The sequence below is a fragment of the Jatropha curcas genome, chromosome 4 (assembly GCF_041381405.1).
Source record: "Jatropha curcas cultivar XTBG-Jc1 chromosome 4, XTBG_Jcur_1.0, whole genome shotgun sequence".
Taxonomy (NCBI): domain Eukaryota; kingdom Viridiplantae; phylum Streptophyta; class Magnoliopsida; order Malpighiales; family Euphorbiaceae; genus Jatropha; species Jatropha curcas.
Genome location: NC_143154.1, coordinates 10,683,129 through 10,698,479, shown reverse-complemented (window position 1 = coordinate 10,698,479; position 15,351 = coordinate 10,683,129). Strand labels below are relative to the sequence as shown.

Genomic DNA, 15,351 nt, shown 5'->3' with positions numbered 1-15,351 from the left:
TTGAAATATTAATGTATTACTTATTTAGTATAATGTGTCCTAAGTGTGTGAATATCCTACCTTGTTAAAAATTATCGTATCCTTTACGTTCTCATATCTCGTGTCCCGTGTACGTGCAACCTAACTCCTAACATATGAGACTACTCCATACACCAAGCTAATCAATCAAGATTTTTTTTTTAATTACTAATTAAAAATGAAGTGTTTTTTATCTATTTTTTTTTATGTCATTGAAATAAGGAATTAAGTTTTTTTTTTACTTCATGTTTATGATTTATTATAAATGATTCTATATTTATTTGAAATATTAATGTGTTACTTATTTAGTGTAATATGTTCTAAGCGTGTAAATGTCCTATTGTTTGAAAATTATTGTATCCGTACATTTCAATTTATATTTTTTCAATTATTTATTTAATAGTAATATATTATTTATTTACACTTTTAAGTGTTAATAAATTTATATTAATATATTGATGCTAAAAATAATCTGTTTTATAGATATTATTTTGATAAAGACATTATCTAAAAACATAAAATAAATTATCTTCTTATAATTGTGCTAGCCCTCATTAGACGTAACAATATCAGATACGCTTTCCTACTTTTATATATTATATAGACATTGATTGATTAAATGATTGTTAATTTTAATTTTTTTATTTGACTCACATAGACTTAAAGATTATCGTAATGACTAATGAAATAATTAAAGGAAATTAATATAAAAGGATTATTAGATTAATTTTGAAATTATACTTGTAATAAATCCCAAAAAAAAAAAAACATCACAATTATAATAAGAACCAAAAGAATCTAAAATTTGCTTCGTTAAGGTAAAAAAGGAAAATAGATCTAGAATTGGAATTATTTTATGTAAGCTATAATTCATTTTTTCTAAATGTTGTCGATTATTAACGAACGGATTGAGGTTAATAAGGAAAATAAAGTTGGCCACCATGTATAACAAACAGGCGTACCCGAATGCTTCGTGAAATTCAATGCCTCTCCATTGCTGCTGCTTCTTCTTCTTCTTCTTTCTATGAATAAATGCTTAGCGCAGATTCAGATCCTCTCTTTCTGCCCATCTATCTATGCACATTATCATTGCCGTTTATCATCGACCAGATTTCTAAATTCTACCTGAATTGACCTTCCTCAGCTGCCTGTTGATTGGTGTGTTCATCTTCTCTCTATCTTTCTTTTTTGATTCAACCGAAGACAAGGAATGTGTATTATATTATGCTATCTTGGTTTAATGAAACAGTAAGCTGGAGTAATTCATGGCCATATAATTATCCATTCCATTGTTATGATCTTGATCTCTTCTTTGCTATCAATTATACCTTGCAAAATTTCTGTTTTACGTGCAAATTATAGCTTTCCAGTGAATTTAGATCTAAAAGATTTTGAATTTTCTTTATTTTGTTTTTGGTTTCCATTTTGAAATGACAATGCAATTGTTGAAGATCAATTTTGGGCATGCATTAAGAAAATTGGATTTTCAAATTCCCAAATGTACGGATGCAATTACAATTTCTTTTGGCTATTGCTTTTTTCTCCTTTAGTTTCTCTTTTCATGTTTGGGTGGATAATAACATATGTTATGGTGCAAAGCTTTTACCATCTTTTTGCTGTTTACAGCATAAATAGTTAGGTTATGTTATGTTATGTTGTGTTTTTTTGTTGTTTATTGACAAGCTGTCCTGTTGTACTTCTAAGGTGGTCTAAGCATTTGACATAGAAGTTAAGAAATTTATGAAGAAAGAGGTAGGGGAGAGCACAAATGGTAGGGAACCAATCTGCAGAATCGGGTGAGTGCGAGGAACAAGCACAGGTTCGAGAATTATGTGCAAATGGGATTTGCATAAAAACAACTGAAGTCGAAGCAAAGCTCGATGAGGGAAATATTCAAGAAGCGGAATCTTCTTTAAGAGAAGGGTTATCGCTTAATTTTGAGGTTAAGTCCATAACCTTTATTCTTCTTTACCCATTGCTAATTGGTTATTCATTTCGAGTTTGTCTATTTTATTAAATGGACATTAGTTAAAATAGCTTTAGCATATGCATATTAACTGAAGATTTACATGGATTTTGCAGCTTCATATACAGAAATCTTGTGTGAATCCCTGTGCAAATTTAATTTAGAGCCAATTTATTGAAAGACAGAGGAATAATTATGAACAGTGCAGTAGGCATCATAATTTAATAGTAGCTCAAAGCCAAGAGTCAACTAGGATGATTATATATAGGCAGAAAATAAGGAACCCTGAACTTATAAGTTGTAAGGAAACTAAACAAATATTAATATAGCATAGAACTTAATTTGTCTGAGTTGAAGAATCCTAAATAGAACTTTTAAATGTTACAATTTGGAAGAAAACCTTAAGTAATCATACTTAATAATTAAAAACAAACATATACTAGTTCACTTTCACTTCCTGTGTCAACCTTGTTCCTAAAGATGGAGATTAAATATGAAAATATAAAGAAGTATCTTTAATTTCTTTTGCATTTAATGTCAGCCCTTGTGATTAAATAGTTAGTGAATCACGTGTTCCTTAGCTATCAACAGGAATTGGTTTCAACAATTTTCAAGAGACTAACCATTGTCCAAAGTTTATCTTTGCCTATTAATACTTTGTTCAAGCTCAGGCTTATTTGTCTGAACTAGTTACTCTTGTTAGGCTAAGTGGCTGATTGTTTTGCCTTTTGTGAAGCTTTGCTTGGTGTGTTCTAAATAACTTTTTGAAATATACTCTTGAAAGCTAGAAAATGTTTTTGTGTTGATTTTGTATATTGTAATCAAACAACAGAAAAGACTAAGTTATTTTCTGTAAAACAAATTGAGCCTAGATTTGAGTTAATTTTTTATTTAATTTTTGATTTAGCTACAAAATAAAAAGAAGAATTCATTTTCCATTTACTAGTCAATTTCTGAGAGAAAAATGGAGGTTTGTGGGGGCAAGGTTTTGGCTATAAAGAGGCATTATTTCTTATTTGCTTTGTTTGTTTGATACATGAGAGCAACGCAAAATGCTTTAGCTGAATCATTGGGCTTAAAGAAGGAATATGTTTGGCAATGCTGGTTTGTTTTGGGCAGAGACAATAACACTGATAGTCCTCTTCACTTCCTCTCCCCCTTACTGATCCAGGTACTGGTGGCATTAATATGTGCCTTGCATGAGTTTCACCTTTATATAATAAAATTCTGCTGTTTTGATTTGAAAAAGATGGATGATGCTCATGGCAACAGATTGTACCTACTCAGCTTATTCCAGTTATATTTTATGCTGTTGTGTATAATAAACTTTTTCAGATTTTCACCGGTAATTTTGCTAGTTGTTGTGCATATATAAGTAATGGAAGCACAAATAAGATATGTGATGATTCATGGTTATTTAAAATTTGCAGGAAGCAAGAGCACTTCTTGGAAGGTTAGAATATCAAAGAGGCAATGTCGAAGGTGCCCTTCGTGTTTTTGATGGCATTGATCTCCAAGCAGCAATAGAAAGATTACAACCATCTGTTGCTGAGAAACAGCCTGTCAAGAAGGGTCGCCCTCGCAGCGAGTCACAGCATGCAGTCTCACAGCATGCTGCTAGCCTTGTTCTTGAAGCAATATACTTAAAAGCCAAGTCTCTTCAGAAACTTGGGAGATTAAATGGTGTGTCAAACTTGGCTGATTTCATTTTAAAATTTTGAAGTCCCTGTTATTCTTTTTCGAACCCTGTTTTGTGTGGTCTTGCAGATGCTGCTAATGAATGTAAAAGTGTGCTTGACGCTGTGGAGAGAATATTTTACCAGGGTATTCCTGATGTACAAGTGGACAGTAGATTGCAAGATACAGTTAGTCAAGCTGTAGAGCTCCTTCCAGAGCTCTGGAAGCAGGCTGGTAGCTATGATGAAGCAATGTCTGCTTATAGACGTGCTCTCCTTAGTCAATGGAACCTTGATCATGACTGCTGTGCAAGAATTCAGAAAGCATTTGCAATTTTTTTGTTGCACAGTGGAGTAGAAGCAGGACCACTGAGTTTAGCTTATCAGATTGATGGTTCCTATGTACCTAAACATAATCTGGAAGAGGCAGTTCTACTTTTGATGATTTTAATGAGGAAATTTTATCTTGGTAAAACCAAATGGGATTCGTCAGTTATGGAACACCTCACATTTGCACTATCTCTATGCAGCCAAACTTCTATATTAGCAAAGCAACTCGAAGAGATCCTGCCTGGTCTATTTCATCGTGTTGAACGTTGGAACACTTTAGCTCTTTGTTACAGTGGAGCAGGACAAAACAATGTTGCTTTGAATCTATTGAGGAAGTCTCTGCACAAACACGAACAACCTGATGATGTCACGGCACTGTTGTTGGCCGCCAAGATATGTAGTGAGGATTCTGATATTGCTGCAGAGGGAGTGGAATATGCTCAAAGGGCAATAAAAAATGCTAAGGGAATTGATGAACATCTAAAAGGTGTGGCTATTCGGGTGCTAGGTCTTTGTTTGGGAAAGCAAGCTAAAGTTTCTTCCTCCGATTTTGAAAGGTCTCACCTTCAGTCTGAAGCATTGAAGTCATTAGATGGTGCAGTTGCTTTTGAGCCAAACAATCCAGATCTGATTTTTGAGTTAGGAGTTCAATATGCAGAGCAACGGAATTTGAATGCAGCTTTGCGCTATGCAAAGGAGTTCATTGATGCAACTGGTGGCTCCATATTAAAAGGTTGGAGATTGCTTGCACTGGTTTTGTCTGCTCAAAAGCGATTTTCCGAGGCTGAGGTTGTCACTGATGCTGCCTTGGATGAGACTGCAAAATGGGAGCAAGGACCATTGCTCAGGCTAAAAGCAAAATTGAAGATCTCCCAGTCCCAACCCATGGATGCCATTGAAACTTACCGTTACCTTCTTGCATTGGTTCAGGCCCGAAGGAAATCTTTTGGTCCTCTTAGAAATATTTCTCAGGTAAAACTTCTGCTTCTTTAAGTGTTTGTCCCTGTTCTGAAACAGGAATGTCATTTTCATATTCTCTTTCTTATAATTCTTTATCAATAATAGCATCATCAGATCAGATGTATACAATCTATCTGATTATTTGTATATTCATTTTAGCAGAAGTTCTGTGCTTTTAAGGTGCATTATAATCTCAATTATAGATTGCAGTCAAGTCCTTAAAATTCTTCTTTATACTTTTGCTTTTGTGATAGGCTGATGATGAAAAAGTCAATGAATTTGAAGTTTGGCAAGGTCTAGCGGAGTTATACTCTAGGCTTTCGCATTGGAAGGATGTAGAGGTATGTCTAGGAAAGGCCAGAGAATTGAAACACTACTCTGCAGGTTTGCTTCATACAGAAGGCAAGAACTGTAACTTTATTTATGAAGGTTTATTTAGTTTTTCATGTGCTTCATAATTACTGAATGTTAACTTTTGATGGTTTTGTTCACTTGAATATGCTGCTCTGCTTATTTGCCAAAAGCCTTAACCTAGAGTAATGGCTGCAATCTTTGTTGGCTTATTACCTTAAAGGACTTGAGCTATAGACTTAAAATTTAGTAGATTGTTTAGATATGAGATGGTTAAAGCAACGCCCTGCTGAAATTTTAACCCACCGTTTCTATGAAACATAGTTCTTTACTGTTTTGCTTTTTGAAGTGAGAATTCTATACCAATTGTTCGAAATCAAGAGAACCGTCTGTATTTTTATGGAATCGTGATTGTTCTATGGATCACCAGTTGAAGAAATCTTGAATGCTTAGGGCATAGAGGTTGTGACATGATTGATGTACAAGTTTATTGGTACAAGTACACTTTTGTAAATGGTGTGGTGCTTCTTCAAAAGTAATCCTAATATATTCACATCTTTATGATGATTGATTTCCTCACCCTTAATAAAATAGAAGGTAGATATTGAGGAATTGATGTTGTCAAGTTTTATGCTTAAAATTAGGCTTCCCATACTCTTTGGATGTATACAAAACCAAAAGAGACTGCTTCATAATTCTTTAGGGAAACCATCGCCATGAAAAACATTTGTCAAATGGAGCTTCTCCTCTGTATGATGTTAAAAAAATTGTATAATCCATATCAATATGTGAGCTTAGAATTCCAAGATCACATAACTATGCAAATTGCATTTAGAAGAAAACGTAGACAAGATAGGGAAGGATTGCTACAGGGATGTTAGAACTTTTGGGATTTGATAGTGGGATGGAATTGGTTGATTGATAGTTTGCTCATTTTTTCCCCCACACCAATTTGGTGCCAGATTGGGTTTAACAGATACCATTATCTCTTCAATTGTATTACAATCATTTGTGTTCAAATCTTTCTGGCAATTTCTTTCTCCATGGACAATTGAGGGTGAAAACAGATAAAAAAGATGCAAGAAAAAGTTTACCAAAAGAAAAGGAGTAAAAACAGGAGGTTTTATGATTGTCTAACAATTTCTCTCTGCAGATATGACTCGGGATTTTATGGCAGTCAATTAAGATATAATAATGATTATCATTGTAGTTGATATAGTGTACTACGATAGAAGATAGTGAGTGCTATTCTTCAGAAGTTTAAAATTCTGCTAATTTTGCATTGGAAAAGTGAATTGGATGTTATTGGTTTCCATTCATCTCTTGTTTTACCTGGTTGCTGTAGATGTTGCATCAAAACTCATCCTTATGGACTTGCCAAGATATTTAATACGAAAAATGAATTCTTCTCACTCACCTTCATTATAACTGAAACCGTTGTTTCATTAGAACTGACAAAAGGAAATAGGGAAATCACAGCAGGAGATAATGTAGGTAACATGAACTTGCTCTTGTTTCAAATAACTTCGAAACACGTGTTGTTTCAAATGTACTCTACACTTTAAAATCGTAGATTTCAAATCAAATTCAAGGATCCAAATATAACATAATTGTCTTTTAACTTGGTTATGCAACTTTGATTTATTAGTTGCCAAACTATAATTTTTTTTTCTTGTTTGCAGTTTGGTTATTTTACTTGGTTGCACGTAAGTTTGCAACAAATTCATGGAAAATCTGAATTGGCATGTAAGTTTGCATGATATAACTTTAAAAGTGATGTACTAACCCAAAACATAATAGGAAGAAGAAAAAAGCTGTGGTTTCTTTGTCTAAATTGGCCTCAAATGGAACACCACATCTAATTTGATGCAGGGATGAATTTAGGGTAATTAGTTTTCAACAATTAAGGCTAGAATAGGGTGATTGTGGTTGGAACAATATAGAATAATTGGTTTTAAATAAAACCTTAGAGTTAAAATTCCAATTTGAAAGAGAACAAACTACAACATAAAATAACTATTGTTGTCCTATTTATACTGGTTAGGACAATCGTAATTCCGTACTAAAAAATATTCCTAATTTGTTAATACTCTAATAAGTAGGAATCCTAAATCAAAAAGGAAATTTGGATAACTCCTAATTAATTAACATACTTTATAGGGATCCTAATAAAGAAGAAACTAGAAGAAGACCTCCTTATTTTAACTAGATGCTCCTGCATCGTTTTCCTCGGTTTAGAAGAGAACTGGCTCCAATGAGTAAATTTAGGTACTTCAGCCATAAGAATAGGATCAATCAGCATAAACTGCTCCTCTGAATACCACCTGCTTAGGGCTTTTGCAAGAGCAAACAATATCACAAACCATTCAAATGATCTATCTTCTTTTCGAGCAAGCAAAGTTGGTTCAACACAGAATTCTAATAATTTGCACTAGCCTTCTTGCTTGAACATATGTTTCAACTTCATGGGGTACTTGCATCAAACAGTCCGTGTTTGAGTATTTAATACTATGAACATCCACAAGCAAATACTTTACTAAAGAACAATGATCTTCCTTTGTTTTTTCACCTTTAACATTCCAATCTTCTTGTTCTTCTATTTTAGGCCAGTAGGAACATGTTGACTAACAATAATTTCTCCTTAGATGGATAGTATGTCAATTTCTTGCTCTTTCTTAACATAATACTCATCATAAATTGGTTCCATAAGAAACTTGTTACTGCCTTTCACAATTTTCAACACTAGAACAAGAAACTTATTTTTATTTTTCATTCTTCATAGGGTCATCAACATCTATCAATATTGTTCTTCTCCAATCTAAACAATCCTCCTCGTCTAACTTTTCGTGAAAATTAACTATTTCAATCTTCACTCCATCACCACTTGAATCAAGAGCGTGTAGCAACCACTCTTCCAAGCCACCTTGTGCCGCTTGGTTTGCCGGTGAGCTTCATGAAAAGGGTTCATGTCCTCGACTTTTTTGTCAATCTCAAGATCCTCTAGAATCCTAGGTTGTTCGTGGTTGCCTTCCAGAATCTCCATTCAGGCTTCCATAGGTTCCTGATGCTGTAAGGCTTATATAGCCCGGGCCAAATCCTTAATCATTCGCCACATCTCGGCCAACTCTGTTTGTTGAGATTGATTGCCTCTAACTCAATCTTTGCCTCTACTAACAATAGTGTGGAACAGAAAAAACAATCGTTTAGTATCTTTTGTGCTCCGATTCCATATGATGTAGTGAAATAATTTAGGCAATTAATCTCAACAATTAGTGCTAGAATAAGGTGATTGTGGTTGGAACAATATAAAATAATAGGTTTTACATAAAACCTTAGAATTAAACTCTTAATTGAAAGAGAATAAAAAAAAACAATACAAAAGCCAACTATTATTGTCCTATTTATGCTAGTTAGGTCAAGTCCTATTTCTGTACTGAAAAGTATTCTTAATTAGTCAATACTTTACTTAGTAGTAATCCTAAATAAAAAGAAAAATTAAATACTTCCTAATTAATAGGAATCATAAATAAAGATATAAACTAGAAGAAAAAACTTTCTAATTTGATGCTCCTGCACCAGGATTTGTGGTGCCTATTTTATTCAAATCATGTTAAAATAACCTGCACTGAAATTATGGTTTGTTCACCAAATTCAAACTTTGTGACTATAATGAGATGAGGCCAAAGTTCCATAACCTATGTAACATTACCCCCAGCTGTCTATTAACAACAATTATGTTATGCTTCTTAGGTTAATGACTCTAAGTGTGCCCTCTATTTTTTATTTATTTTTTATTATTATTATTATTTTTTTTTTGCAATTATAGGACTAAATTGAAAAAAAAATTTCTATGTTCTTACATTAGGAAGCTAGGGTAGCCATTATAGTTCAAGGCATTTCCTCAAAATTTTCATTAAGCAACAAGCTTATCAACATTTTTGTTGCGACTATTTGAAAATATATATTTTCAAACAAGTAATTGCCATTCTCAATTTTTCTTCAGTTCTCAAATTGTAAATAAATAACAATCAGGAAAACTCATGAATTTAGGAAAACAAATATTGATTCCATTTTCTAGCTTAGGAGGCAAAATTGGGCCATAAGGAGGAAGGATGCAATGGCATTGAGGGATGATTATGTGATTGGAATGGAAATGGTAAATTACACCAATGGTAATTAAAATTTGCATTTAGGTTCTGTCGGTTTCATGGGGTGGAAAAAAGGACTTCTGTACAAAAAGCGCTTACTGAGGAAATACACTGAAAGACATTAATTTGTTTCAGTAAGACACCAAAAAGGCTGTAATAATAATAACTTCATAATATATGGGTAACTAGGAATAGATAGAACTTTGTGTAATAGTGATTGTTAATTTATTGAAAGCAAGTAGAATGAAAATAACTTTGGAGTTACCCTTTATTTATTAATGCTTGTAGTCTCCTTTTGTATTCTTATATGAGTACATGAAGCCTCAAATTGTGAAACTATTTTCTTCAAATATTATTCCTTTTCCAACGTCTATTTAGATCAACAGCATTTTATTGTAGTTACTAAAATTTTCTACCTCAAAGTGGTAATATTAGTTTTGTGGTTGACTTTTTAAAATTTTAATGAGCTGGAGCCTTTATATGCTCCACAAGTGGAATGCTTACATCATCAATTATTTCAAATTAAATTATTCTTTTTTGTACAAATTCTCTAGGCATTATGTCTCAAGGACGCGGCCAACTCCAAGAAGCCATGTGTAATTTCACAAATGCTCTTTTGTTTGAACCATCTTATGTGCCTTGCAAGATACTGATTGGTGCCACGTTATCCAAGATGGGCCCCAATGCGTTGCCTGTTGCACGAAGCATACTCTCAGATGCATTGAGGATAGAACCTACTAGCCGAATGGCTTGGTATTACTTAGGGATGGTTCACAGAGATGATGGGCGAATGGCTGATGCTACAGACTGCTTTCTCGCAGCTGCCATGCTTGAAGAATCTGATCCCATCGAAAGCTTCAGCTATGTCGGTTAATTGGATATGCGGTTCATTGAAGGTAATGCCATTTACTTAAAATGATTATACTAATCATCTATGTGCAGCCTAATTTACGGCCTAATGCATAAATTTGTTCCTAAAATTTATAGGATTTGCCTTGTGTCATCCTCAAATTTGCGGAGACCTATTATGACCCTACATTTTCAGCTTTCGGTAATAACTATGTCTCTTGCTAAAATAAAATGTAAAGTGCAGGGTCATGATTTAATTCTTGTAAAGTTGTTTCATTTTAGCGAGGGATATAGTTATTACTGAAATGTGAAAGTGTAGGATCATGATAGGTCTCCCGCAACTTGAGAGTGCTGCAAGGTAAATCGCGTAAACTTTAGGGGCAAATTTATGCACGTCCCTAATTTATATATGTCTGATACATGGGAGGACCATCTGCTATTTTTATTCAGGCCTCAGCAACTGATGATCACTAAAGAAAGGCCAAAGAGAGGAAATTTGAGGAAGAAGTTTAACCCAATTCAGGAAATTAGAGGAAAAGAGCAGAGGTATTTGATTGTAGCATAGTCACCTGTTTGGTGGTATTTAATAATTTATTTGATTAATCCAGTCATTGCTCAGCCATGTAATTGTATGTTTAACTGAGCAATAGTCTATAGAAGATAATTACATATTTGGTTTTTTGTTTCTTTTCCCAGGGAATTAATGTACATTTTCTTTTCCCTTTTCCCTTATAAGATGTGCCATTCATACTGCATTCTACCCATTTCTATAGAAATTTATGTATCATTCAAAATTCAAAATTTGAGTTTATATTTTTCAGCATTTATATTTGATAATAGATTCATCAAGGATTGAGTAAGCGGTACTTAGTTGATTCAAAATAATAATTTGGTCAAAGGTCTATTATTATGTAATTAATGCATGATATTCTCACTCAGTATTAAGTCCAGAGATACTCGCTTGACATTTGTTTACTTGTCTTTTACTTAGAATAGCTAGAAATACTATAAATACTTGTATTCAGTCCTAGTAGAGATGTTATCATTTATCAAATTCTCTCAATCTTATTCAACTTTTCCACTTCTATTAATTTGATGCGGTAAGCATGAAACACACCTCAGTAATTCAATCTTAGTTCTTTCCTAAAAAAAATCCCAAAAATGGCAATAAAAGAATCTCAAAATATAATCACTGATTCTCAATGTTGGATCAGAGTCTACCCCCTAATTCAACTTCAAACACAATGATTACCCAAAAAATCTCCTTATTGAAAACTCAGCTGCTTCTAATCCACCTCCAGTAACAGATCCACAAGTTGCAATGGGTTTGACACAAGCCTACAATAACTTTGCATCTATTCTTGAATGTTTTATGCATTCTCAACCACACCCCAATCATCTCAACACCGTGATTATTCATTAAGAAATGGGAATCATGTGGTTCCAATGAAGAAGAAAATAGGCAAACACTAAGTTGTCCTAGAAAACAGAAACAACCTATAGTAGAAGTATACCAAATCTTCTAGAGAAACAAACGAAGAAAACTTCCAAACAAAGATTCGGAAAATTATTAAGGAATATAGAGAAATAAGTGACCATGGTGACTATGGACTCAAAAATGATTCTCCATTATCAAAAGAAACATTGGAGGTATTTTTTGCTTCCAAATTTAGGATGCCGACATTTTAGACATATGATGGCACTACTTGCCTAAGGAGCCACCTTGCAAATTTCAGAACAATAATGCATATTCAAGCAACAACAGATGCGTTATTATGCTGAGCATTCCCAGCAACCTTAAAAGGTCCTGCACAAGGCTGGTACCAAACTCTAAGAATAGGATCAATCGCATCCTCTATACAGTTGGCGCCTGCCTTCAAGGCTCGGTTTATCACTTGTATCCTGAGCAAGAAAATTTCTTCATATATTATTGATTTGAAAATAAATGAAGGTTAATCACTTAATTATTATTTGAATAAATTCTAAAAAATGGCTGTATAGATTGAAGATCTCAATACAGAAGTGGCAATTAGCGCCATGGCTAAGAATCGTAAATATGGAAAATTGTTCTATTCTATTAATATTGACCCACCACTTTTTTTTTTTTTTTTTTTTTTTTTTTTTTTTTTTTTTTTTTTTTTTGCAGAACTAAATGGCAAGGGCAAACAACTATGCTCGATTAGACGAGGCCTGATGCAACAAGCAAAAATAAAGACTCGACCTAAAAAGAAGAAAGAAGATTCTCCAAGAGGGAGATCACCAACAAGATATAACATGCCACATTTTGCTCAAGCTAATTATACAGCACGAACACCATATTCCCGTGCAGGAGACACAGAAGAAAGAAATTTTACTCCATTAAATAGGAGTAGAACCTATATTTTGGATTGGATCCAAAAGCATGAAGAAGCCATATATGTGACTTACCAAAAAAAGATGAGAGAATAATCATTTGCATATAAAGATAAAAGCAAGTATTTTGATTTCCATAGAGATGTGGGTCATGATAACGAGCATTATTGGCAATTAAAAAAGAAAATAGAAAAACTAATCTAAAGAGGAGTGTTTAAAACTTTGTGCAGGGACGAACAAGTAACGTTTCAAATGATAATAAGAAAGAAAATAAACAATCAGTAAAAACAGAGACAATAAGAGTCGTCAATATGATCTTTAGAGGACCAACAGGAGGAGATAGCGATACAACTAGAATGAGGCATGCAAGGGAACTATACTCGATACAAGAAACGATCCCGAGTAATCAGATCCCCATTGCATTCATTGAGGAAGATGGTGCACTAGCACAACATCCGCATGCAGATGCCACTGTAATTTTGGGGATCATTGAAAATTACCAAGTGAAGCGTATTTTGATTGATGATGAGAGTGCAGTCAATTTATTAACATATGATGTTTTTAAAGCATTAAAATTGGATATTACTAAATTAAAATCTGTTCGTACACCTTCAATGGGTCTTGCAGGAAAGCAGGTGCAAGTGGAAGGATCCATTGAAGTCACAATGGAATTGGGAGATGAAGAACATACCAAAATCTTCCAAGCAGACTTTGTAATTATGGATATTCCTTTCTTATATAATGCTATAATTGGTACCCTTGTTATATGAGTTAAATGCATGTATATCTATAAAATATTTAACCTTAAACTTTCCATCTAAAAATGCTATTCTAGTTGTAAGGGGAGATCAATGATTAGCCAGAGAAACCTACATGATAACTTAAAAGGAACTCAATTATCACTACCAATGACAGTGGTGCCTCGTTCATCAGAAAGTTAGAAGGTAAAAAGTCAGAAAGAAACCCAACAATCATAAATATCAGAAGAAGCTGAGTCATTCAACATTCTTAGAGAAAAGACAGAGTTAAATCTTGAACTAGAGTCAGACACAAAAGAAGTTGAGATAGAACCAAGGAAAAAGATTAAGATTGGAACGAGTGCAAATGGGGTAATCTTACAATCTCTTTTAATAGAGGGAAAATAATATTTTCATTCCTAAGGTTTACAATAATTATCTAAGTAGTCCATTCTTTTTTTAAAATAATTATGCTGTCCTTGAGATTTGCCTCCCTCGTACTACTTAGTCCTTCCATAAAAAAAAAAAACACATTCTTTCTCATCGTTCAACCACCTGTAGCTAGATCTGACAAAGATAAGCCAACTCGCTCTCAGTTGCAGCACCTACCCATCACCTGCTCCCCATTTTCGATCACCTATCATCGATCTCAGGTCGACGAAGCCTCCTTCGACCTCTAATTGCCAACAAGATGCTTTCCTTTTCCTTCCGGTGCTGAAGAAGCTATGAAGTGCAAGTTTTGCCAATTCACTGCTATCATAGTGTTGACGCGTGTTTTTATGCCCCTGCCTGATCCAATGATGATACGAGGATGTGGAATGGAAGGTTAATGCTATCTAGAAGTCTTTTAATCCAAGGATTTAAATTAAATTGATTTTGAGTGTCTGGTTGTGTAAGAGCTGTGTCACGCAGCTATCAGTTGCGTGACGGCACCGTCAGCTGCGCACGCAGCTCCGATTTGTATGACGTCACCAATATGACGACATGCCACACGTTGCTGTGGTCCGAAAAGAAGCTTGCGTGACGCAGCTATCGGGTCTGTCACGCAGCAGAGAGTTGCGTGATGCAGCTGTCCTCTGTTGCCCTACTTCTATAAATTTATCTTTTTGGCAGCTGCGGAAAAAAGTTTTGGAGGGCTTCTAAAAAAAACACACTTTCGGCTAGGTTTTTCTCCAAAGACTCTTTTGAGTTCCTTTGAAGAAAAACAGCCATTAGATATCAATTAGAGTGAAAACAAAAATCGAAAAAGAGAGAAAATCAAGAGAGAAAAGAGTGAACATTTAAATCCTTGTTGACGAAGTTTCTGGAGCGTCTTAACCATTGTTCGTTAAGGCATTAAAGCCATATACAATCCTCAATCTGAGGAATAGGTAATTCCTTTACACTTTTTGTGTTTTTGTTCATTGATTATTTGTTTTATTATTGTTTTAGTAGTTTAATCTTAATTAAACTGTATTCTATTCATTTTTGGTCATTCGAGGTTCTCTTAAAATATGTTTGAATAAAAAATGCTCTAAACAAATAATTTAAAACAGAGCTCGGACCAGAACATTTGCGTCACGTAGCCCGTAGATCCGTAACGGATCTGGCAGATGCGTGACGGAACTGTTCATGTCCAAAATTTTATTTCTTTACCCAGAACAGTTGCGTCACGCAACTACTGGATCCGTAGCGGATCTGGCAGATGCGTGGCGGAACTGTTCATGTCCAAAAATGTTGTTTTTCATGCCCAGTACTCTGTTTTCCGAATTATGAACAGCTGCGTCACGCAGCTATCGGATCCGTCACGCAACTGTTCTTCCAAAGAACAGCTGCGTGACGCAACTATTCTAGGATTCCAGAAACAATTTTTATTCTTTCAAAAAATAATAAATTTTTTACAAAATAAAGCTTAATTTTTCCAATAAATCCGAAAATGACCAATTATGAACAGATTGCAATTTAATTAAGTTTAGAATATTAAA

At 34.1% G+C, this 15,351-nt stretch overlaps 1 protein-coding gene across 3 annotated transcripts; it reads left to right on the top strand.

The window, feature by feature from the left end:
• Positions 1–913: 913 nt before the first annotated feature.
• Positions 914–11,053, top strand: NPG1 (tetratricopeptide repeat (TPR)-containing protein). Of its 3 annotated transcripts, none has more exons than XM_089720487.1 (7): positions 914–1,176; positions 1,723–1,960; positions 3,415–3,667; positions 3,752–4,962; positions 5,205–5,352; positions 10,004–10,345; positions 10,749–11,053. In XM_089720487.1, the coding sequence occupies exons 2-6, from the start codon at positions 1,787–1,789 to the stop codon at positions 10,321–10,323; spliced, it is 2,106 nt and encodes a 701-aa protein (XP_089576613.1). In that variant the 5' UTR covers positions 914–1,176; positions 1,723–1,786; the 3' UTR covers positions 10,324–10,345; positions 10,749–11,053. The 3 variants fall into 3 exon arrangements, with proteins under 3 accessions (XP_089576613.1, XP_089576614.1, XP_089576615.1); XM_089720488.1 differs by lacking the exon at positions 914–1,176 and adding an exon at positions 1,247–1,266; XM_089720489.1 differs by lacking the exons at positions 914–1,176; positions 1,723–1,960 and adding an exon at positions 1,974–3,155.
• The last annotated feature ends 4,298 nt before the right edge of the window (positions 11,054–15,351 follow it).

What these genes read in the sequence shown, in the direction of transcription:
- NPG1 (XM_089720487.1), top strand. Translation starts at nt 1,787, where the DNA reads ATGGTAGGGAACCAATCTGCAGAATCGGGTGAGTGCGAGGAACAAGCA. An exon ending in GAAACTTGGGAGATTAAATG is followed by an intron (nt 3,668 to 3,751) that starts GTGTGTCAAACT and finishes GTGGTCTTGCAG; the next exon opens with ATGCTGCTAATGAATGTAAA. An exon ending in CTCTTAGAAATATTTCTCAG is followed by an intron (nt 4,963 to 5,204) that starts GTAAAACTTCTG and finishes CTTTTGTGATAG; the next exon opens with GCTGATGATGAAAAAGTCAA.